This window comes from Theobroma cacao, chromosome 7 (assembly GCF_000208745.1).
Source record: "Theobroma cacao cultivar B97-61/B2 chromosome 7, Criollo_cocoa_genome_V2, whole genome shotgun sequence".
Classification (NCBI taxonomy): Eukaryota; Viridiplantae; Streptophyta; class Magnoliopsida; order Malvales; family Malvaceae; genus Theobroma; species Theobroma cacao.
In genome coordinates, this window is record NC_030856.1 from 1,266,020 (window position 1) to 1,289,929 (window position 23,910).

General features: G+C 37.7%; 5 protein-coding genes across 7 annotated transcripts; 4 read left to right on the forward strand and 1 right to left on the reverse strand.

The window, feature by feature from the left end:
• LOC18593374 (probable serine/threonine-protein kinase WNK11) lies at nt 943–2,528 on the forward strand. Its single transcript, XM_018124575.1, has 3 exons — nt 943–1,020; nt 1,161–1,664; nt 1,832–2,528. Exons 1-3 carry the CDS (start codon nt 1,018–1,020, stop codon nt 2,219–2,221), a joined length of 897 nt encoding a protein of 298 aa, XP_017980064.1. The 5' UTR covers nt 943–1,017; the 3' UTR covers nt 2,222–2,528.
• Nucleotides 4,247–6,459, forward strand: LOC18593375 (probably inactive leucine-rich repeat receptor-like protein kinase IMK2). The gene is made up of 2 exons (XM_018124574.1): nt 4,247–5,411; nt 5,709–6,459. Exons 1-2 carry the CDS (start codon nt 4,268–4,270, stop codon nt 6,356–6,358), a joined length of 1,794 nt encoding a protein of 597 aa, XP_017980063.1. The 5' UTR covers nt 4,247–4,267; the 3' UTR covers nt 6,359–6,459.
• On the forward strand, nt 8,455–12,354 carry LOC18593376 (heterogeneous nuclear ribonucleoprotein 1). 3 transcript variants are annotated; one of them, XM_018124573.1, is made up of 5 exons: nt 8,455–8,643; nt 8,788–8,901; nt 9,195–9,421; nt 9,698–10,886; nt 11,690–12,354. In XM_018124573.1, the coding sequence occupies exons 3-5, from the start codon at nt 9,200–9,202 to the stop codon at nt 11,701–11,703; spliced, it is 1,425 nt and encodes a 474-aa protein (XP_017980062.1). In that variant the 5' UTR covers nt 8,455–8,643; nt 8,788–8,901; nt 9,195–9,199; the 3' UTR covers nt 11,704–12,354. The 3 variants fall into 3 exon arrangements, with proteins under 3 accessions (XP_017980062.1, XP_017980061.1, XP_017980060.1); XM_018124572.1 differs by lacking the exons at nt 8,455–8,643; nt 8,788–8,901 and having other exon boundaries at nt 9,115–9,421; nt 11,578–12,354; XM_018124571.1 differs by lacking the exons at nt 8,455–8,643; nt 8,788–8,901 and having other exon boundaries at nt 9,117–9,421.
• On the forward strand, nt 13,875–18,920 carry LOC18593377 (protein TORNADO 1). Its single transcript, XM_007020569.2, has 3 exons — nt 13,875–15,648; nt 15,736–16,976; nt 17,346–18,920. The coding sequence occupies exons 1-3, from the start codon at nt 14,139–14,141 to the stop codon at nt 18,735–18,737; spliced, it is 4,143 nt and encodes a 1,380-aa protein (XP_007020631.2). The 5' UTR covers nt 13,875–14,138; the 3' UTR covers nt 18,738–18,920.
• LOC18593378 lies at nt 19,084–22,093 on the reverse strand. Its single transcript, XM_007020571.2, has 2 exons — nt 21,609–22,093; nt 19,084–20,657 (listed from the first exon to the last, which is right to left on the reverse strand). Exon 2 carries the CDS (start codon nt 20,634–20,636, stop codon nt 19,350–19,352), a length of 1,287 nt encoding a protein of 428 aa, XP_007020633.2. The 5' UTR covers nt 20,637–20,657; nt 21,609–22,093; the 3' UTR covers nt 19,084–19,349.

The following is a 23,910-nucleotide window of genomic DNA, read 5'->3' on the forward strand; positions in this document are numbered from 1 at the left end:
TTGAGAAAAAAATCGATATAATATAAGTTAACATCTTAATTTAAATTTAAAGAAAAAATTTTCATATATTAACTTTTAATAATTTTGAAGTTGAAATTGAAATTTTTATTTCAATAACATCGTACTGTGTGTAAATTATCGATTTATGATTGTAAAATTACTTACTATTAACTGAACGAACTTAATATTTTCTTTTCGGAAAATCAAATCGTACCCTTTAATAATTCATATTATATATATTTGACTCGTGAATCAAGAAAAATACTTTACGAAATTTGATTTTTCTTTGAACAATTTTCTTGCAAGCCAAACACACTCCCAATTGTTGCCCATTGACTATGCCCACAACATAGAAAATTCAAAGTCATAGACTTGGAATCAAGACTTTCTTCCCCCTTCAATCACTTGACCTCTCTAGTTTCATCTAGGCCGTCCAAACCACGTCAAAAACCACCCACATGCTTACGTGGACGGTCATGATTCAATGTCAAAATTTTTTGTTGCCAACGTTGACTTCTTTGTTTTCCAACATAAAAGGAAACAAAACCTAAAAAGCAGCTCCGAAGATATGTACAACGTGGTAAAACTAAATCGACCAAACAAAATCGAAATTTTTTATGCATCGAGTATATATTTTAATCCATATTGTCATCTAATTCGTTAATAATGAATAAGATCGGACAGTGTATCGAATATAAATTTAAAAAAATTTATTTTTTTATTTTAAAGATTCAGTTATGAATTGTTATTAATTATAAAAATAAATTCAATTAAAATCGTAATCGAGGCCAATCTGAACTTTTTAAACTCATTTCTTAGTTACCATAAACATTCATAAATTAAACCTATAGAGGTTAATAAAAATTAACCCTAGTTAATCAACCTAATCTTTTTAACCTAAAAAGCTTCTCCTATAAGTACCACTCTTCAAAACCCTTTAGCTTTTCCCTAACTTCGTGTTCGGTTACCCTTCTTGCAGATAAAGTTTCTGCTTCTCATATCTCTCCTTTGTCCTTTATGGTGAGTTCTCCAAACCCTTTTGTTTTTTTGGGTTGAATCCTTAGTTTTTTATGGCAAAATCTTCGTATATTTTGCAAGTTTTTTCATGATTTTTTTGTGTATTTTTTTAACTTATGTTTGTGCATGATTTTCATGAGTAGATGCCTGGGGTCAATCCTGAACAATCCGACAAGGATTCGGAGCCTTTTGTAGAGATCGATCCGACCGGCCGTTATGGTCGTTACACTGAACTTCTAGGTTCGGGGGCGGTCAAAAGGGTCTACCGCGCATTTGATCAAGAGGAAGGGATCGAAGTTGCATGGAACCAAGTCAAACTGAGGAACCTTTCCAACGATCCATCGATGATCGACAGGCTGTTTTCGGAGGTTCGGTTACTGAGATCATTGACCAACAAGAACATTATCTCGTTGCACAATGTCTGGCGCGACCAGGAGCATAACACCCTGAATTTCATCACTGAAGTCTGTACTTCTGGGAATTTGAGGGAGTACAGGAAGAAGCACAGGCAGGTGTCAATGAAGGCATTGAAGAAATGGTCGAAGCAGATTTTGACAGGGTTGGATTATCTGCATACTCATGAGCCTTGTATCATTCACAGAGATCTCAATTGCAGCAATGTTTTTGTTAATGGAAACACCGGCCAGGTATATGCTCATGGTTAGATGATGATGATTCTGTCTTTCTTTTTTACATGTTTGGTTACTGGGGAAAGGTAGGAAAAGCAACGAAAAGTAAAGAAGGTGAAAGGTATAGAGAATATAATTCTCTTATTACTTTATAGTTTTATTCACTGTTTCAGTATCTTCAACAGGTTAAGATTGGTGATCTGGGATTGGCAGCCACCGTGGGGAAGAGCCATTCGGCACATTCAGTCCTCGGGACACCGGAATTCATGGCACCAGAGCTGTATGATGAAGATTACACAGAACTTATCGACATATACTCATTTGGTATGTGTGTGCTTGAGATGGTGACCTTGGAAATCCCCTATAGTGAGTGTGACAATGTGGCCAAGATTTACAAGAAGGTGTCAAGTGGGGTGAGGCCTCAAGCCTTGAGCAAGGTTAGGGATCCGGACGTCAAGGCATTCATTGAGAGGTGCCTTGCTCAGCCTAGGGCAAGGCCCTCCGCAGCGGAGCTCCTCCGGGACTCGTTTTTCGATGAAGTTGATGATGATGATGATGAAAATATTGATAGCTGAATTTCTCCATGACTAAATGCTAATTTTCAATGTAGTATATATGACTGAATTAGGCCTAGGTTTTTTTTATTGTTTATCTTTTTCTAATCTTAAAGTGTTCATGATTGATTTGGATGCAAATCCAAATCAATGGTTAGGTTTTTTTTCCCTTTAAATTTCTCTTTCAAGTAGGTTAATTGGATAACTTAGGAGAGTTCCCTTTAGGGGAGGGAAAGTTAAGGGTTCTAAAGTTTATTTTGTACATATTGTTTTTTCTAAACATACAATATATCTAAATATAAATGAGAAAGAAAAAAAATTTACGATTTATTGTGTGTAAAACTCTCGATATCTTGGATATGAATTTTTCGAATTTGAAAATTCAAACACACGGATAAAAGATCAATTCAAATTCAAATTGTATTCGAAGTAAAGTCAAAGCAAAATCTAATAGATTCAAATTGAATACCTTTGAATGGGGCTGTAAAGAACATGCTTATGTCTTTGAGGAGAGCCAACCTATAAGGCGAATGTGACATTCAAGCAAACGACCTTTCAAGCCTATGTAAAAGCACAGCTCTTGGCGTGTGGAGAAGAGAAGCATATTTTATTATAGGGAAGTTGGGTGACAAAGAGACCTTCTCCTTTTCTTTTTTCTATATTGCTGTCACACTCAAATTTGTTGGGAAAATTATTGCTAGCCTGGCCCTAATCTGGCCTGACTGGTTTTTCCATTTTACCAAAATAAAAAAAGGGTTTGCAGAATTTGGCATCAAAAGTTTGTTTAGTGCTTTTGCTTAGCTTTTTTGTATTTCCTTTTGTAAGGAAATGGGTTAATTTGGATGGGAAAAAAGAATACGGAGAATATGGTATAATGATATCTATACTTAGAATTAGTCTGCCTTTAATCAGTGCTTTTGGGGGAGAAACTTTCAACTCTTTAAATGATTCTAGTTCCCCCACTATAATCTCAAATTAGAAAACTAATCATATTATAAAATTCATTTGGCTGACTTGTTTGGCCAAAAGCAAAATTTAATGTTCTTAAACAAAGCATGGAACCATGATTTTCAATTTTTAAATGTATTTTTATGTTTTTGCAATGTGATTCCTTGATGAACAGTGTGGCCTGGATTGGAATGTGAGAGGCTAATAGAACCAACCATGTGAATTGACTGGGTCATTTGCAACTTGCAGGTGGAACAGAAGCCTATTGGTTCCAGGAAAAAACAGCTGTAAATCCATTAGTCAAAGGGATAATGTCTTTGTTGGATGTCTGAAAGGGTTGACTGATGATTGAACAGGCAGAAGAATGGTCATTGCCAGCTCTTCTTGTCTCTGCAGATTGGGAGATTTCCAGAAATATTGCATTTGACATCCCCAAAGATCACGCTAAGGAAACATAACTTTATTTTAGGTTGATTTAAGGAAAAGAAAGGGTAAACTTTTGATAACCCAAGCAAGTTAATGACTTGAGTATGAGGTATGCCTGTTGCCTTCTGCTTGTCAACGCATGTTTGCTGCTTCTTGGCTTCACAGTACAAGGTTTAGTTAATTAGGACTTTCCAAAAGACAGACATTGTTTTTGTCCAAATATCTTATCACTTACTTCTTGATGATGATGTTGCTCCATGAATTTCCTTAATCAAAAAATTAATCAAACTACTGTTAGTACGATGATCTACAGAAAGAAAGAAAAGTTTTCGATGCTTGTTGGCATGATTCTGCAGCCATATCAGAAGAGAATATGATAGCTCAAACTGTTAACAGAAACCAACAGACTATGAGCAAAATAGTGAAGATGTCTGAGTAAAATTCTAGTATGAGTCTGGTGTCTCATTGAAGATATCGAATTATGTGAAGTTTGTGAATATTGCTTGTATAAAGTATTAAAAAAATGCATACATGAAGCTTTGGAAACTAAGATAGAATATGCCCTTATCAGATTCATCGAAACAAGGAGAAACAATGATGTATTGTGATTCTATCAAGGTCCCTTCCTGAGTAGAAATCTAGTTATGACTGCAACTTACCACATTTTTGATGAACCAACAAAGTAGTCTAAAGATGTACAGAAGGGGAGATTTTGACCTGTTTTTGAAGGGGCTAATATGCATTGCAGTTTTTCCTCTATTAGCCACAGTTTGCCTGGGAGGTAAGGTCCACGAATCTGAATCTTTCCTTAGCTTCATTAGATCTGTTGATCCCCAAAATAAACTGGAAACTCAATGGAATGAGTTGTCACAAAATCCCTGCTTGCTTAAGTCTAAAGGTGTAAAGTGCAATCTGCAGGGTACCTCCATATTAGAAATAAGGCTTGAAAATTTGAATCTTAGTGGGGTAATAGATGCACATGCCCTTTGCATGCTCCAAAACCTTGAAGTTCTCAGCTTAGCAAGAAATCTTGTACATGGAACCATACCTAGCTCGATATCATACTGCACAAGGCTGAGGTATCTAAATCTGAGTAGCAATTCTTTAACTGGGAGAGTTCCTGGCACTCTAACTAAGTTGAAATATCTCAGGAGCTTGGACATCTCTAACAATCATTTTACTCCCATCGGCCCACGTGTAAAAAGGGAATTTAAGCATGTTTATAAGTATTCCAAGGAACCAGTCGCATTACAAAGAGATAGTCATTTAAAAACAACAGGACATGATGAACAGGCTCCAGCTCCTCCAAAGGACTCTAGTGATAAAAAGTCAAACAATCTATTGTTGGCTATCGTGCCCTTAGTTCTTGGCAGTGGGTTGTTCTTCCTGTTATTATACTATTTGAGCAAGAGGGCTGATAAAACAACTAAAGAGAAGGAGATTCTGAATGCTCTCAAAGAATCTCCTCTCAAATTTCCTCCAGTCGGTGCTACAGAGGAAGCGAAGCCTGAGGATAGACACCAAGAGCTTGTGTTCTTTGTTGAAGATCATGAAAGCTTTAAACTAGATGATCTCCTAGAAGCCTCAGCCGACTTACGAAGCCAGAGCCTTTGCAGCAGTCTTTACAAGGTAATACTTAAGAACAATGCCACTTATGCTGTCAAAAGATTGAAGAAATTGCAGGTGTCCTTTGAAGAGTTTGGCCAGACAATGAGGCAGATAGGGAACTTGAAGCATCGAAATATTTTACCCCTTGTTGGCTACAATTGTTCTAATGAAGAAAAGCTTCTGTTCTACAAGTATCAGAGCAATGGGAGCCTCCTAAACCTGCTGAAAGGTAAGTTGAGAATCTTAAGATCAATGAGGCTGGTCATCCCGTGATCAAACCAATTTAGGCTTTCCAGCGAGCATGCAGGTGCACCCACACCTCACTCATGTACAGACCAAGGTGGTCAAGCATTACAGCATTGCATTTTTCTTTCACACAAGCACGAGAAAATTGAGACCAATGTTCTTACATCCTCTTGATCTTTTGGCATCTTTTTTTGAACTTAATTAACAACTTTATGACTGGCTTTAGCTGTCAAAATGTCTTCTGTCCTGTATCTCAGATATTTGTTTTGTTAACATGCAGACTACATTGAGAAGAAAAAAGATTTTCCATGGAGACTTAGGCTGACCATAGCAAGTGGCATTGCGAGGGGTTTGGCGTTCATATATCAGAGTTCAAACGACCAGGAGATCATTCCTCATGGAAATCTAAAGCTCTCAAATATACTGTTGGGTGAAAACATGGAACCATTAATAAGTGAATATGGGGTTTCAAGACTTTTAAATCCCCAAAAGCAACGCCTCTTCTCCTCCAATGGTTATACTGCACCCGAGAAAAGTTTATCAGAACAAGGCGATGTTTATAGCTTTGGAGTTATCCTACTGGAGTTACTTACTGGCAAAACTGTGGAAAAAACTGGAGTAGACCTTCCCAAGTGGGTCAGGTCGATGGTGAGGGAAGAATGGACTGGAGAGGTCTTTGACAAGGAGGTCAGTAAAGCTGCATTGCAGTGGGCATTTCCTTTGCTGAATATTGCTCTTAAGTGTGTATCTCATTCCCCACAAGATAGACCAGCTGCATCAGAGGTCCTGGAGAAGATAAATGAGGCTTTGTTTGCACACGAAGATCTTTCGGTTTCTTCTATGTCTTCTTTTGAATCTGGCCATCCAGATTGCTGTATACTTCACAGTGTCATACCTGAGACTTGGGACACTCCAGGATCAAATTGTTAGTGGACATTTCGATATGTTTTATATTCCATTTCACTTCAGCACCAGAACAATAGTACCGTTTCCTCTGTTTAGCAGGAAGAACTTCCATGTTAAGTACAATAATGAGGGTTTTATATTCTATCTAAGCCTTTTACATGAAAGGCAGAAGCCAATGTACATAATGAGGAAGAGTGAATCCGACTATAAGTCATGTTATTATCACAATAGACTTTATAAGTACTTGTCTGTTGTTTGCTTGTCTCTTTTTCTTTGAAAGGTACCTTCTAACACTTAATAATTGAAATTCATCTCAGTCCTTGACACAAGCAGGAAGCATTGCAAGATACTTCTGTTTAATCCAAACCAAGAAAGTTTATGTTTAACGTAGCAAGCTTAACACTTATTACTTACCTGTAGCTGTGCAGCTCTATCAGGGTGAAATCTACATGCCAGAGTGCGGTTCCTTTGTTCTTCTACTACCCTTTTTTCCGGTTATGTAATAACTTTAGAAATATACTCTAATTTGATAAACAAACAAGGCAATCATTATTTTATCATAAGTCTTGAAATGAGATCAAAATGACATGTGAAACATGCACAAACGGTAGCTTCCCTGCTGCAACTTGCATTCACAAAATTTTTTTAATAAATTATGAAAGAAAAGTTAAGATTCTTTCATTTGTTATGTATCCAATTTCATGAATTTTCTGTCATGGAGAAGTTGATGGCAGAAATAATGGGATTTGTCCATTTGGGATCATCAACCTGTTGCAATGGTTCAACATTGTTTCTTAGATTGGTTTGTTCTCTTATGTATATATATGTTTAAAAAAATGCAGGCCAGATCATTAAATATCCCAAAAATATCTTCACTACAAACCAATGTCTCTTTTCTAAACCAGATTAGGCATTGAACCTTGCTTTCTGCTTACACCAAATGAAATTTTTATACCAGCCTAACTGCAAAAAGTTGTTCAACCAATGTTAGAAACTTATAAAAAAAAATAATATACGCATCCAAGAACCCTCATTGAACTTTCCGAAACGTGTAGTTTAACATCGAAATTAAGGTTTAAATAGGAGATTAAGGACTAGATCAAGCATCAATTAGCTGGCTGATGTTTTTCATTTATACTACTAATTTAATAGGACTTTTGGTCTAATGTGGGGAGAAGAAATGAAGCCTCCTAATCCTTTCTGGTTGTTGATTTTGGTATCTATCTAATCAAAGGGCTTTAACTTGTGAATGCATCAAATCTGAAATGTCACAGATGCCTTAAAACAAAACAGAACAAACATTGGATTGTACTTGATTTCAGAACTCAATCCTCAATGTTATCTTGAAGAGGTTTAAGACAAAATCCAGAGCATGACATGATGATTGCCATGAACTTGTAATAATCTGATGATGTTCTTAACACCCCCCCCCCCCTTTTTTTTTTTGGTGTCATGAGCTTTGGTCTAACATGTAAGTTTTAACTCCACTAATTGTATGTGTGGTGTCAAGCCAGGCAGGCTCAATCTGTACCAAAAGGGTTTCCATTGTAGACATGAACATAGAAAACAACAGCATGCCAAATTTTTTGAACCAACCTGTCTATCAACATATGATATAAAATAAGAAGAAAAAGAAAAAGAAATTAATAATTGAAAAAATGGAAATTTAAGGTCTAAAAAAGTGGTCCAAAAGTCTGCTTCATGATTAAAATGCAAAAGTTGAAACATGATTTTGGTTCTAACATGCAATCCCAAGCAAGGAATAGTTAATGCCATATGCTTAATTGATTCAATGTCTATACAAGAATCAAAATATAATTTTTATTAATTTTCTTAAAAAAAGAAAAAGGAAGTAAAAAAAGAAAAACATCACCATCTCCTGCCATCAGTCTTTAGGCTACTCCAAATATTCTTACACCAGAGGATTGCCAATCTCAATCTTCTCTCTCCCTCTACATATATATTCTCTCTCTTCTCTCTCTACCTCTCTCCTCAAATTCCATTTCTTTTGATTTAATTAAGAGGAGTGGAATAACCAAGAAAGATAGAAAAAGAAACAGAGGAGGAGAGAGAGAGAGAGAGAGAGAGAGAGAGAGAGAGAGAGAGNAAGAGAGAGAGAGAGAGAGAGAGAGAGAGAGAGAGAGAGAGAGAGAGAGAGAGAGAGAGAGGGGAGAAGTAGAGAAAAGCCTTTTTAAAGAGAAGGATAAAAAATGAGCAACAAAAACTCCTCTTCTGTTTCCATTGTCATCATTTCTCATCTCAGATCTTAATTTGCTTCCCATTTTCTAAACTGGGTCATTTCCAAGATGGTAAAATTTTGTCTTCTTCTTCTTCTTCTTCTGCATCTCTGTTTCTCTCTGTTTTTTTCTCTGTTTCCTGATCTTTCTCTGGACTTTTCCTTTGTCTTGATCCACATAATTTGGTCTCAATTTTGAATTTTTTGTGATTACCAGGAAGCTTGGGTTGTTTTCTGATTGGTGCATGAAGTTTTCAGATGATCCTAGATTGGATTTGACAACTACCCACTTTGTCTTTGATCAGGTTCTGTCTATAATTCATAAGAAAAGGTATGTTGTTTCTTTTAATTTTCCTGTTTGATTGTTGTTATTGTTCACATTTTGATCTGTTTTGGTTTGTTTTCCCCAATAAGGATGGATCCTTTTAGCTGCTGATGATAATTTGATAATTCAGAATTGGTTTTTAAAGTTATCAAAGAGTTTCATTTATTGAATTGGTGTTAGAATTCTGATTGAATTTGAAAAATTTTAATCTTCGAATCCGATTGAGGTACTTTGTTTTGAGAAAAGTTTAGATTTTTCTTTCTGGGACTGAAATTGGTGGTTGATGATGGTGATTGCAGATAAGATGGAATCAGATCTTGGTAAACTCTTCATTGGTGGGATATCTTGGGACACCGATGAGGAACGTCTCAAGGAGTATTTCAGGAAGTATGGGGAAGTGGTGGAAGCAATGATCATGAGAGATCGTGTCACAGGTCGTGCCCGTGGCTTCGGTTTCGTTGTCTTTGCTGATCCTGCTGTTGCTGAGAGGGTAATTATGGATAAGCATATGATTGATGGTCGCACGGTGAGAGCCTTGATTATGATTATCCTTTATACATTACAGATTTAATTAGGATTTTAAACATTTCTTTCCTTCTAAAATAGTAGAAAATGCCTACAGAGGAGGGATGTTTTTCTCCTCAATTAATTTGAGATTTGTGATAATCACAGTGAGTTTGAACTATTTTCTGGCATTGACTTAGTATGGCTTTGTTTGAGTGAATTTCTATCCAGTTGTTAGTTTGGGACAGAAAAAGTGATGCAATTGTTTGATTAAAGTTTCTGACTGCTCAATGTTCAGGTTGAGGCAAAGAAGGCTGTTCCTAGGGATGATCAACACATTCTAAACAGGAACGTGAGTAGCATTACTGGATCTCCTGGTCCTGGACGCACAAAAAAGATTTTTGTTGGAGGTTTAGCATCTACAGTCACCGAGGGTGACTTTAAGAAGTACTTTGATCAGTTTGGTTCAATTACTGATGTTGTGGTGATGTATGATCATAACACGCAGAGGCCGAGAGGGTTCGGCTTCATTACTTATGATTCAGAGGACGCGGTAGACAGAGTCCTGCATAAAACATTCCATGAACTCAACGGGAAATTGGTTGAGGTCAAGAGGGCAGTTCCTAAAGAACTATCTCCAGGCCCCAGCCGCAGCCCTATGATTGGATATAATTATGGCTTGAGTAGGGCTGCCAACTTCCTCAATAGTTACGCTCAGGGATATAATCTTAGCCCACTTGGAGGATTTGGAGTCAGGATGGATGGTAGGTTTAATCCTCTTGCTAGTGGTCGAACTGGGTTTCCTCCATTTAGTACCACTGGATATGGAATAGGTATGAATATGGAACCAGGAATGAGTCCAAGCTATGGTGGGAGTTCCAACTTTGGCAACGGTCTTGGATATGGGAGAATAATTAGTCCCTATTACAGTGGGAATTCAAACAGGTATAACACACCTATTGGCTATGGTGTAGGAAGTGGAAGAAATGATTCTGTTTTGAGCTCTGCTACTAGGAATGTCTGGGGAAATGGAGGCCTAAGCAATGCCACAAATGCTTCCAGCCCTGGTGGTTACTTGGGGTCTGGAAGTGGGAGTTTTGGTTCTTTAGGAAATAGTGGAGTAAATTGGAGCCCTTCTCCTGCACAAAGTGGAGGGAATGCTTCTGGCTATACTGGGAGTGCTGGTTATGGGAATGCTGATGATAACTATGGTTTGGGAGGGGTAGGATATGGAAGAAACGGTGCAACTGTTGCAGCTCCAACATCATCATTTGCTGGGTCAACTGGTAGTTTTGAGGGGTCCTATGGGGATATCTACCGCAGTGGTTCAGTTTATGGTGACTCAACTTGGCGGTCTGCAACTCCTGACTTAGATGGCTCTAGCTCATTCAGTTATGGGCTTGGCAATATATCTTCAGATGTTGCTGTGCGAACTTCTGAGGATTATGTTGGAAGTTACAGTGTTGCAAGTAGACAGTCTAATAGAGGTAATACTCTCTTTAGTTTCATTAAGTTTTTTTTTTAGAAATAGCTTTTGAATTTAGGTTAGATTTATTCTAGATTTACCTGGATGCAAATAACTACTTTCAACTTAAGGGTTTGGGTTGAACTTTCTTAACTCTAGATGAAAATTTCTTTTTGCTGGAAACATAATTGCGGTCATAGTTTATGGATGTTTATAATATCAACATAAACTTGTTTCTGGCATCTAATTAGCAGAGGGAGTCAAAAAGAATAAAGATAAATTCATTAGTATAAGGTAGAACTAATTTGTTTTAAGTTCATGGAGTTTGAATTTAAGATGGAGATCATACTCGTTTTTCCTTACTTAGCAATTGTTTTTGGAATGGAATGTGAAGTCTTATCTTTAGTCATATCTGATTTCAACTCCTGTAAGGATAGCCAACTGTTTGCTTTTCTTGTGGTACCATGATAGAATCCATCGGTGTCAATTACTTTATCCGACCTCTTCTGCATATATGCTTGTTTTTTTAACAGTTTGCATCAGGGTTTATTCGTCAGAACTTTTCCTTTGGGCCTTTATGAACTTGATCTTGTTGTATGTAACTCGGAAGAAATAAGTAGGGAAATTTAACTTGTTCTGCTAAGCAGAGAAGAAATTCAATAATCTGAATATTATTATTGTCATAGGACTGAAAGATGATTTTTTACATGCAGATACTTGACGTTGATTCTGAACATTTCATTTATGCTGATATGTTGAGGCTCGAGAGTCGTGTGCCAGCTGGCTGCATTTGTTAATTCTTATATTTGTTGGTTTCTTATTCAGGAATTGCTGCCTAGGAGAGCTGTTACTTGGATATCAGAAGTTATAATGTAGGTTTGAATGAATTTGCGCAAACAGGTGAAAAGTTTGTGAATTTGATACAACTGCCTCAGTACTATGTCAGCTTACACGGAAATTGATCTTATAGCACTAACGAGGGTTATTGATTTGAAATATACACATTCAGAGTGAGCAGTTACAAGGGATTTTGTGTAAGGTTTGAGATTTGATTTTTTTTGCTTTTTTATTTTTAATAGTGAAAATTTAGGTCCTTTCTTGGCATTTGAGTGAGGTGTAAAATCAGATTGCGGGATATATACTCCGGATGATTGGTTCCAATTAATGTACCATGCATCTCCAGCAAGGCGTGCCGGTAGTAGTACATCAAAACAATAGGGTATTAATTTTTTTTCCTTTTTTTTTGGTAATTTTTTCAGCTGCTGTAATGCCTGGCAGAGTTGCTGGTTCTTGTCCTTATATTTCCTTCATATTATCTGGGATTGTTTTTCTCTCAGAATTGTAAGGACTTTCTGTTCAATTTACTAGTGTGAAACATTAGAGGGATATCCATATAAAATCCCAATCAAATAAGTTACAAAGTATTCTGATTCATTTGTTATTTACATCAAACAACTTTATTCGCCATATATGTAATAACTGTTTGCTTTTGCTGCTAAGCTCTCCATCAGGCGCATTCAAGAACATGGCAATCATCTGCATGCTATTAGGTTGTGAGAGACTTGATTCCTATGGTTGTGATGTACAGATATGGTGGAAAAATTTGGACTGTTTGCCTTGTCTGGAATGTAACAAATGCTGCATTAATTGCCTTTCTAGTTGTATTTTTCCATCATCTGCTGATAAAATTTTTGCAGTTATTTGTTCACTCTGACTATTCTGTGTGGTCACACTGAGCTCTTATCCATACTTCCCATAGAAAAACTGGAATTGTCTTTGCTTGGGGTTTTCAAATCACTTTCATTTTGAAATTTTCTTTTATAGTGGCACCCCCAAAAATAGATACTACCATGGTTGTTGGTCCGTCCTCTCTACCTCTCTCTCTCTCTCTCTCTCTCTGAATTTTTATGGCATTTTGTCCTGGTAAAAGCTTTTTGTTATGTGGATTTTAGGAGGCTGCCACTATCCAAATCGTTGTTGTGGGTTTCCATTTTCCACTTAAAGTTGCCAGAACTGATAACGTCATCAGCTTGCAAACCTGTCTGTGGGGGCAAAAGGCCCATGGCAATTTGGGTCCAGGTGTTTTTGGGGGCTGAGGAGAAGAGAGCCTTTCATGATGAAAAAGAGCACATCTTTTTCCCCCACACCCATTGTTTTCTTTTCTTGGTCCATATACTTTTGTTCAAAAAGTTCAGGTGCTCATCAATGACCAAACATGGATGATGGATCTGGAATAATGACTTCACTTGAAATGGACGATGAACTTTCACTCCCGGTAGTTGGCAAAACCAGGAAAGCATATCTAAAACTGGAAATTGCCGATGTTGAATCAACTGACATGAATTAATCAATGTAAAAACACACCTCCATGGAGCTGTCACGGACATCCACTGTTCAATTATCTCAAGGAAATGGTAAGTTGTTGAATTTGAAACTTCAAGATGAAATCATGGATGGGAAAACTGGGAATATGGTTCATGATTTTTCCACATGAATATGACATTCACTGGGGTCCCAAAACTTAGCAGAAATTTTCTTCAATGGCCCTGATTGCACCGCAAACTTCACATGTTGCCCAACTGCACATCACCTTAGGCAAGCAGTACTACATAGAATTTGTACAAGTTGCTGCCAGGGAAGGAGGCATGATTCACCATGACAAAGTGTGGGGTATGTTTGGTCTTTGAATAAAAACGATAAATTAATCTTTATACTTGCAAATTAAGAAGAAAAAGGTTCTTACAGAATGTCCAAACATGTCTTTACTGGCAAAAAGCAAACTTATCCCTTAAAAAAAGGATAATTTGTCCAAGACTCAACTGCCCTTTTTCTTCTTAGCTTTATAGGATTCTTCATTCTCTTCAATGAGAAAGAAAGAGAGAAAAAGAGAAAGTTAGAACAAGGCCAAAAGGTCAAAAAGGTGTAGGCCTCCATTTACACCAGCAAGAAGTACCACCTTTTATGTTATTGAAAACTTTTACTTTAACCAAGTAAAGTTACTTGATTAATGAACCAGGATCAAGTGAAAACATGAATTAGAATAATATGAAAAGGTATCTTTACCTTTGAAACAATGTTGCTGTAAGGAATAACTTTGGGATGAAGGGGAGAATATGGAAGAAAAATTGCATCAAAAATTCAAAATTAGACTGTAGCATATGAGCATGAATGTCAACATCATGAAACCAGGTTCAACATAATGGTGCTTTATCTAACATTTTTCTGAAGAAAAGCAAGTTTTGCCATCTTTTGTTTGCAGTGTTTGACATTGGCAATGGCATCAAACCAGAAGTTCAGAGATCTCCAATGGTTTCTGCAGGCATTGGAGACTGAAAGCCTTAACCTACACAGCATTTCCTTCTGCCTTTCTCAACCTGTTTCAGGCTGTTATCAAGAAACAGAAAGTTCCATGAACATAAACATTTCCACAGATTGCCTTGAGTATTTCTCCCTCATTCTTATAGTACTAGGACCAGCCAAAAACACCTTGCTGTCTCTCAGGGATTTGGAGTTTCACTGTGTTGAATGGGAATTACAACAAATGCAAAATCTTGGAGAGTTGTTAGATAGTAACTTAAACATCAAGCAACTCGTGTTTCGGCAGAACAGATTCAATGTAGATTGTTTATCAGAGTTTTCTGATTTTTTGAAGAGAAATGGAGCTATCAAGGAGGTTTTGTTCTCTGAATCACGTATTGGGACCGTTGGTGCTACATTTCTTGCCTCAGCTCTCAAGGTGAATGATTGCTTGGAAGAGTTACAGATATGGGAAGACTCCATTGGATCGAAAGGTGCTGAGGAGCTTTCAAAGATGATTGAAGCTAACTCAATGCTGAAGCTTTTGACAATTTTCGACTCAAGCTCGATCACAGCAACCCCTCTTATATCTGCTGTTTTAGCAAGGAATAGAGCCATGGAAGTCCATGTATGGAGTGGAGAAAGTGGAGATAAAAGTTCCAAGGTGGTTGAGTTTCTACCTGAGAGTAGCACACTTAGAATTTACAGGATCGATGTTTCAGGTGCTTGCAGGGTTGCTTGTGCTCTTGGTTTGAATTCGACTGTTACATCATTTGATATGACTGGAGTACGTCTGAAATCCCGGTGGGCTAAGGAGTTCAGGTGGGTTTTGGAGCAGAACCAAAGCCTGAAAGAGGTAACCTTGTCGAAAACTTGCCTTAAAGACAAGGGAGTTGTGTATGTAGCAGCTGGACTATTCAAGAACAGGCATTTGGAACGCCTGCATCTTGATGGAAACTGGTTCAGTGGGGTAGGTGTGGAGCATCTACTCTGCCCTTTGAGCAGGTTCTCTGCTTTGCAATGCCAAGCCAACATCACACTAAGGTCTGTGACATTCGGAGGAAATAGAACAAAAATAGGAAGAGATGGTCTTGCAGCCATATTGCAGATGTTAACAACCAATGAAACTTTGACTCGGCTAGCAATTGTTGATGATCAAAGTATGAGACCAGATGATTTTTTCAGAATCTTCAAGAGCTTAGGGAAGAATGCCAGTTTGAGGTGCTTGTCCTTACAAGGTTGCAAAGGGGTTAGAGGGGAGAGGGTGCTGCAGGCAATAATGGAGACACTACAAATAAATCCTTGGATCGAAGATATTGATCTTGCTAGAACACCACTGCATAATACAGGGAAGGCAGATGCAATTTACCAAAGATTGGGCCAGAATGGGAAGACTGAACCTGAAACTGAAAATGATTTGCTCAAGGACATGCCACTGACAGAGCCCAAGAGCTGTAGGGTATTCTTCTGCGGCCAAGAGTATGCAGGTGAGTTTAACTACACTGAACCTTTCTAATTTTAGAACTCAAATGCTAAGATCAAAGATAATTATTTCTTTTAGTTGCTCTCTGCAGGAAAGACAACACTTTGCAATTCAATATCACAGAATTTCTCTTCTTCAAAGCTTCCCTACATTGACCAAGTGAGGACCCTGGTAAATCCAGTTGAACAAGCTGTTGGAACAGTTGGAATGAAGATAAAGACTTTCAAAGATGAAGACACAAAGATATCAATATGGAATCTTGCCGGTCAGCATGAGTTCTATTCTCTTCATGATCTCATGTTTCCGGGGCATGGGAGTGCATCATTTTTCCTGATCATATCCAGTTTATTCAGGAAACCAGGCAACAGGGAACCAAAGACTCCAATGGAGATTGAAGAGGACCTTCAATATTGGCTCAGGTTTATTGTCTCCAACTCGAAAAGAGCTGTCCAGCAATGCATGCTACCAAATGTAGCAGTAGTCCTCACACATTATGACAGAGTCAATCAAACGTCACAGAACTTAAACGCCACGGTGAATTCAATACAAAAATTGAGAGAAAAGTTCAACGGATATGTTGATTTCTATCCAACTGTGTTTACTGTTGATGCAAGATCATCTGCATCAGTCAGTAAACTCACCCATCACATTAGAAAAACAAGCAAGACTATTCTCCAGAGAGTTCCTCGGGTTTATCAGCTTTGCAATGATCTTATACAAATTTTATCTGATTGGAGATCAGGGAACTATAACAAGCCAGCTATGAAGTGGAAAGAGTTTGCTGAGCTATGCCAAGTTAAAGTTCCACCTCTGAGGATTCGCTCTCGACATGATAATAAGGAGAAAATTGAAAGGAGGAGGAGAGCTGTTGCTACTTGTCTTCATCATATTGGGGAGGTGATATATTTTGATGAATTGGGCTTCCTAATTTTAGACTGCGAGTGGTTTTGTGGTGAAGTACTCAGTCAACTGATAAAATTAGAGGTTCGAAGGCAAAGCTCAGCAGAGAATGGATTCATCAGCAGGAAAGAGTTGGAGAAGATTCTCAGAGGAAGTCTACAGAGCCAGATTCCAGGAATGGGTTCAAAGGTGTTTGAGAACTTAGAGGCCAATGACCTTGTAAAAATGATGATGAAGCTTGAACTATGCTATGAACAAGATCCATCTGATCCAAATTCTCTGCTATTGATTCCCTCAATTCTTGAAGAAGGTAGAGGAAAACCACAGAAATGGCAACTAAGCTCCTCTGATTGCCTTTACGCAGGGCGACATCTTCAGTGTGATGATTCAAGCCATATGTTTCTTACACCGGGCTTCTTTCCACGTTTACAGGCAAGAGTTTTACCTCACCTTCACGCGTTCAGCCTTCTCTTTCTCTTCTCCTTTGCATATTAGCTTTTCCTTTAGAAGCTACTACATCTAATAGTCTTATTACTCTAATTTGAATAAGACCATCGAAACAGGCTTTATCAATCATGGTTTAAATAAAAGATTTGTCAGCTTACTTATCCACTTTGGATTCTTCAAATTATATATTTAGCAGTGATTTAATTATTCCTTTCTAGCTTTAATGATTAAAGTATAGAACAGACATGCACCATGGGAACGTTTGATTAAAGAAGAGTTTTTTGAATGATAATCTCTGCAGGAGAATTGTCCTGCTCTCAATTTCTCACCAAATTTCACAATTTGCAAATACAGGTGCACCTTCATAATAGAATCATGGCACTGAAGAACCAGCATGGAGCTACTTATAGCCTTGAGAAATACCTCATTTCTATAACTATCAATGGTATCTATATCAGAATAGAGCTTGGAGGACAGTTGGGTTACTACATTGACATCCTTGCCTGCTCCACCAAGAACCTGACAGAAACACTCAGGCTTATCCAACAGCTCATAGTTCCAGCAATTCAAAGCCTCTGCCATGGTGTAACTTTGATTGAAAATATCATGAGGCCAGAGTGTGCGCAAAACCTGATTCCTCCTAGGTACAGGAAATCCCAATTTGTGCCACTTCAACAACTTAAACAAGCACTACTCTCAGTTCCAGCTGAAAGCATGTACGATTATCAGCACACCTGGGATTCAGTGTCGGATTCGGGCAGATTGATTCTTAGAGCTGGGTTTGATTTAGCTCGAGACCTCCTATCAGATGATGACTTCCGGGAAGTGTTACACCGAAGATATCATGACCTGTACAACCTTGCTGTGGAACTGCAAGTTCCACCAGAAAATAATCCAGATGAAGCAGAGAATTCTTTGTCCAATGCTGTTGAAAGTGACAAAGTTGATCCAACTTTCGGTGGAATAGCCAAGGGGGTGGAAACAGTATTGCAGAGATTAAAGATCATTGAACAAGAAATAAGAGATTTGAAACAGGAGATCCAGGGACTGAGATATTATGAGCACAGGCTTCTCATTGAGCTTCATCGCAAAGTGAACTACCTTGTGAACTTCAATGTTCAAGTAGAAGGGCGGAAAGTACCCAACATGTTGTATTTTGTGACAACAGAAAACTATTCAAGGAGATTGGTAACCAACATTATTTCTGGCATGACTGCTCTTCGGCTGCACATGTTATGTGAATTCAGGAGAGAAATGCATGTTGTTGAAGATCAGGTCGGTTGTGAAGTAATGCACATTGATAACAGGGCTGTAAAGTGCTTAGCTCCATACATGACCAAGTTCATGAAACTGGTAACATTTGCACTCAAAATTGGGGCACATTTAGCAGCTGGGATGGGAAACATGATACCAGATTTAAGCAGGGAAGTCGCCCATCTCGCTGACTCTTCTGTAATGTATGGAGCAGCAGGAGCAGTTGCTGCTGGAGCTGCTGGAACTGCAGCAATGGGACGGATAAATGGAATCCGAAACAGAAACAGGACCGGAGATATTCAGCAAGACCTAAGATCAGCACAACAATGGGTGGTGGACTTTTTAAGGGACAGGAGGTGCTCAACTGGAAAGGATATTGCAGATAAATTTGGGTTATGGAGGGTGAGATATAGGGATGATGGCCATATTGCATGGATCTGCAGAAGGCACATGACCATCAGAGCAAATGAAATCATTGAAGTACCTATTTAGAATTTGCTGGTGTACATGTAATAAAATGGTTTCTCATTTTCTATCGAGTTTTCCATTGATTAAGTTATAATAACCTCTACAGCCACTGCAGCATATTGGAATGACAAAACTTGTTAGCTTCCTTAAATTTTGAATGTTACTTTGATCTTATGATGGAATAAAAATGTAAAGTTTAGGATTAAAGTCCAATGGAATCTTTTACCTAATTATGCAGAACAGGGGAAAAGCAAAATTTTTGCATGCTTTGCCCCTTTTTGGCCTTAAATCACCATGGGACCAAAAGTTAAAGAATATGATTACATGCATAGATAGACTGTTGATAGATGGAATGTTATTTGCAATTATTGAAAGTTGAAATCAGCAGGAAGGAAGACATGTTATAAAAGGAAAGGTTCATATATACTAACAGCAGGCTGCAAAGGAACAAAGCTAGTAACAGTACAAGTCATGGTTTTCCCCCCCATCAGCTAGAACATGTCAACATACAAAGGAAAACAACACATTACATTATACATATTATTACACCTCACTATTAGTATTAGTCTCCAGTCTTTCCACCCTAAAATCTAAAGTCACCTGTGTGTCTTCCTTTGAGTACAGAGGAAGAAGAGCTTAGAAAAAAGCCCTGCTTCCATAGAACACCCGAGAGCTGCTGTTTTTCGATGCCTGTATTTTCTGATCAGTAGTACTTGAATTCTCTGATTTGGTTGGTCCACTGTCGATGTCGAGAGGGAGTTTCATCTTAGCCAATGACTCGGTAAATTGCTGCATGCTTTTCATGTACATGTCCACGATATCCTGCTGCACCATCTTCTGCTCGGGCTCAATGTTGACAGAAACAACAGGTTTTGCAATGGAATCACTTTGTGCCCCAGAAGAATCACTCTCACCATCTCCGACATCTGCAGTTTTCTCTTTCGGGGCTGAATTGTGTTCCTGAGGAGAGGTTTTGGAAGCAGTTGGACCATCAGAGGACTCAGAGCTTGCAGCAGCTGATGGAGATGATACCCCATTAGTTGACACACTGCTTGGAGGAGAATCAAGCTTGGGAACTTGGATGGAATTGACAGTAGCAGTTGAGAAGCTTTCCACTACATGAACACCCATGTCTGAACTAGGTTGATTTTCAGCATCCGAGGTGACCAAACTTTCGGAACTTTCAGAGTCCAAATTGGAACATGAGATCCCAAAATACTCAGAAACCATCATCTGGTTCTCGTTCACAATTTTTGGATCCGGAAACTCGATCTTTTCTAACTCGCACTCACTTGTTTCTGAATCCTTCACAGTTGCATCAGCAACCAAATCTGTAGGCATTGCAGGAATAGCAATTACTTCGGGAGAGGATCCAGCATATGCGAGAGACAATTGGACAAAACCAGCAGGTGAATGGAACAGATCAGTTGAAGAAAGAGAGAATACTTTCTCTAATTTCCCATTCTTGAGGAGTACTTCAGACAGCGGCACCAACGCAAACCCCAACAACTGGTCTTCAAGATAATTCCTCACTCTACTCATCATGAATATCTCAATCTTGAGAGAGGAGTCAACAGTTCGAACATTGAGGCGAAGATTTTCATTGAACACTGGATTCCTCCCACCACCATTGATGATCTTGGTGGAAACTGTGCTTTCAGGATCACTAGTGAGGCAAAGCTTAGCATAGACATCCTGCTTTTGGTAAATGCAGATGTTTTGGATGTCTCTTGCCTGATGGACATAAACCTCAAGAACACCAATGAAGTTCTCTTGGTTGGACACAACAGCTTCCCTTCTGTTAACATCAGACCCATTCAATAAGCCACCGGAGTTCCTAGTGAAGAAGTCGGATTTCTGCGTCTCAGGCTCAGCTACAGCAGAGCTCTTGAATGGTGAAACAACTGACTGTGGGGAATCCATGATAACACCAAGAAAATGAACCTGGCAAAGCACACAAGAAATACCTCCTTGAAAATCAAGTCACCCAAAAATCAAAACGTAGAAAATTAAATCTCCCCCAAACCAATTCCAACAACAGAAAGCTTCAAATTTAGCCAAATAGAACTCAAAGCTGACACTAAGAAACAATTTCCAAATCCAAAACCTGATTAGAACCTAAAACCCAAAATCTTCAAGCAAAACCCTAGTTGATGAAAAATTAAATTGAAGCCAAATTATGAACCTCTATGTTGCTAAGAACCCATGCCACAAACCTAGTCCCTTCCCTAAGCTGAAAGAAGCAAAACCACTACTAAAGCTAAAACCTTCTCAAAATCTAGCAGCCAAAGACTCAGAAGATGTGATTTTTATTAAGCTGACAACTTCCAATCAAAGACCCTCGACCTCCAAAACATGAAGCAAAGACAAAAGCCGAAAGATAAACCCCAAATCCAAAGCCTTTCTAGCCCTTACTTTTAACAAAAAAATTCTTCAATTTTAAAACCAAGAAACCAACAACCCAAAAAAGCTGGAACCTTCACTAAACAGCTTCAAAGACATAACCCCAACTGAACATAGCCAAAACCAGGAACTGAAAACCAAACCCCAAAACTCAGCTTGAACTGAAAGAAATAGAGAATTCCCTTTACTACTCAGAAACCAAAAACCCTCCCTCAAAAATGGAAACTTTCAAGTGAGCTAGTTTCCGAAACCCCCTGAGAGACTTCAGACTTAATAGAATGCAAAGACCCATCAACAGTCACAAGCCCAGATTCCAATAAAGCAACCAACTTTTCTTCACAAAAACCGGAATCCAAGGAAGAGTAAAACCAGGGGAAAAGCAAAACAATTATAAAATAAAAAGCAATTAAAATTCCCAACTTTGCTCTTAACTTAAACAAATTCAAAGCAATAAAAACAAAAACAACAAGAAAAAATATGAATTATATTCACCTTGGGCTTTTAGCTTTATGCCTTCAAAGTCAAAAGAAAAAAAAAAGGAACTGATATTTCTCTTGGAATCTGTGGCTCTAATCCGAGATCTGGACACAACCCGGTTCCAAAATCAAGGTGCTTTTTTGGTTTTTCTGATCTTTTTTGGTCTTGTTTTCCCTTGCCTTCTCTTGGTTTCTAACAAGTGAACTGGTTGTACACGGCACTAAGACTGTGTTCTAATAAAAAAAAAAAAAACCAAGACAAGGAATAAAATCTTACAACAAAAAATGAAAAACCCAACACAGAGGATTCTCAGGGGCGTGTGTGGAAACTTGTCGGATAGACAGACAGAGAGAGAGAGCGTATGTCTTTGGGGCTGTTGGGTCGGTATGTTATGGATATATTTGTTCCTTGTTTTTTTTTCCCTCCTTATCTATTTCTTAATGATTACAAAGACTTATACTATTTCTTCTTACTACCCACCATTTGTGTACACTGTCAGAGAGCAATCATTATTAAATATATACTTCCATAATTATGTAACATAATTATACAGTAAGCAAATTAATACCATCTTCATCTCTTTCTCTGTCTCTCTTCGAATAATCATCCTATACTTAACATTTATAAAATTTCATGTTTTACCCAAGTTTTATACTTTTTTTACATAACAAAAAATATATAAATTTATCACTGAATCAAACTTTCAAATGCATTACAGTCTCGAATCTTGTTCTAATTTCATTGGTATCATTGAATCAAATATTTGAATATATTCAAATATAGAAAATCGAAACATAAGCCATTTGGTAATAATTTGAGGTTATAAGAAAATTTCTTCCACCTATTATAGTAATAGTTATAGTTTTTCTTTTCTTTTTGTTTTTCTTGGTACGAAGACTGGGAGCACCGGCCCACGCGGTGAGGGAAGAGAAATGGGCAATGGCAGACGGGGCCAATGAGAAGGGAAATGTGTGCGGTATTTCATAGGGGAAGTGGGGACACCAAGGTCATGTTAATGTGATTACTGTTTCAACTGTGCAGCTTGTCATGTTCTGTCTCTGCTTCCTGCCTGCCGCCCCCTTTTTCCCTGTGGGGGGGCTTTTGCGTTCTCCTTTTTCTTCCATCTTTTGTTAACGGTTCAAACTTTGGAATTTCTTCAACTTTCATCTCTTTGCTCTTCAAGAATATACAATTAAAATTGGAATCAATTCACCCTAAATTTATCTGAATTTTACTGGCTTCTATGTTGGTATGTTTTCTCTCTATTCCCACAATTTTCATTTAACTTTATTGTACCTACAACTATAAAAGTCTAACCTTGACTAAACCGTATTAAAATCATAAATCAGTTAGAATATCACAATCTATGCTTAATGGTACGGTTTATTTGTCTATAATATCTTTCGTTACGTCAAAGAAGCAAATAAATTTATTATTTTATTACGATTTTTTTTCAAGGTGGAGATCGATTGTATCTTGGTTGTATGTATTTATCATTTTCACTTAATTTCTTCGAATTCATTTCATTGAGAACAAACACCTACGAAATTCATAACATGTTTTAAAGAAAAGGGTACATCAAAAAGGCCATTAAAATACAAAATTCGACAATTTTCACTTACTTTCCTCTGTCATTCGAGCATCAATTGATAAGTTTGTACATCTCAATGAAATCACGAGAGTGTTGAGAGAAATATGTTCTTCAAGAGTAACAAGTGAAAATGAAGAAAAAGTTGAAACCAATCTACAAATCTATTTTGTCAACGTTGGAGGCTAAAAGGTATCATAGCAGCCCCTTTGTCACATTCGAATACTTCAACGTACCTTTAGCTTTTTCTCATGCTTTGTTAACCTAATTATCTCAATCGTACTGATTATAAGTTAAATCAATAAGATTATAACACGATTTTTTTCACTTATTATCAATTGATTTTAAATTAAATATTTGTTTTAAAAATTTAATATGATATTAAAACAAGTAATATACCTCCCCATCTTGTCTCTTTCGTGATAAGTTATCTCATGATAGATCATGCGAATAAAAATAATATCAACAAATATATCATGAATATATAAATATAACATGAGCCTCTTCATCTATAATCAATTAGATGTTCATCTTAAAAATTCGACAAACTTGCAAGATAACCCTACCTTGCAATTTTGGCCAAATTTTCAAGCATGGAAAAGAAATGGGAATTGATCAGTTTGGGATTTTTGGTTACTTATCATTGGATTTGTTCTTCATCATGTTCTTGCATCCTTCAAAGTATGCAAAAGAGAGCAAGAGATGCCAAATTCAAAGAACAAATTGCTA

Excerpts from the sequence above, each read along its gene's own strand:
- LOC18593374 (XM_018124575.1), top strand. Across the intron at positions 1,665-1,831 it reads TTAATGGAAACACCGGCCAG|GTTAAGATTGGTGATCTGGG; the intron begins GTATATGCTCAT and ends TATCTTCAACAG.
- LOC18593375 (XM_018124574.1), top strand. The coding sequence starts at position 4,268 with ATGTACAGAAGGGGAGATTTTGACCTGTTTTTGAAGGGGCTAATATGC. Across the intron at positions 5,412-5,708 it reads CCTCCTAAACCTGCTGAAAG|ACTACATTGAGAAGAAAAAA; the intron begins GTAAGTTGAGAA and ends GTTAACATGCAG.
- LOC18593376 (XM_018124571.1), top strand. The coding sequence starts at position 9,179 with ATGATGGTGATTGCAGATAAGATGGAATCAGATCTTGGTAAACTCTTC. Across the intron at positions 9,422-9,697 it reads ATATGATTGATGGTCGCACG|GTTGAGGCAAAGAAGGCTGT; the intron begins GTGAGAGCCTTG and ends CTCAATGTTCAG.
- LOC18593377 (XM_007020569.2), top strand. The coding sequence starts at position 14,139 with ATGGCATCAAACCAGAAGTTCAGAGATCTCCAATGGTTTCTGCAGGCA. Across the intron at positions 15,649-15,735 it reads CTGCGGCCAAGAGTATGCAG|GAAAGACAACACTTTGCAAT; the intron begins GTGAGTTTAACT and ends TGCTCTCTGCAG. Across the intron at positions 16,977-17,345 it reads GCTTCTTTCCACGTTTACAG|GTGCACCTTCATAATAGAAT; the intron begins GCAAGAGTTTTA and ends TTGCAAATACAG.
- LOC18593378 (XM_007020571.2), bottom strand. The coding sequence starts at position 20,636 with ATGGATTCCCCACAGTCAGTTGTTTCACCATTCAAGAGCTCTGCTGTA.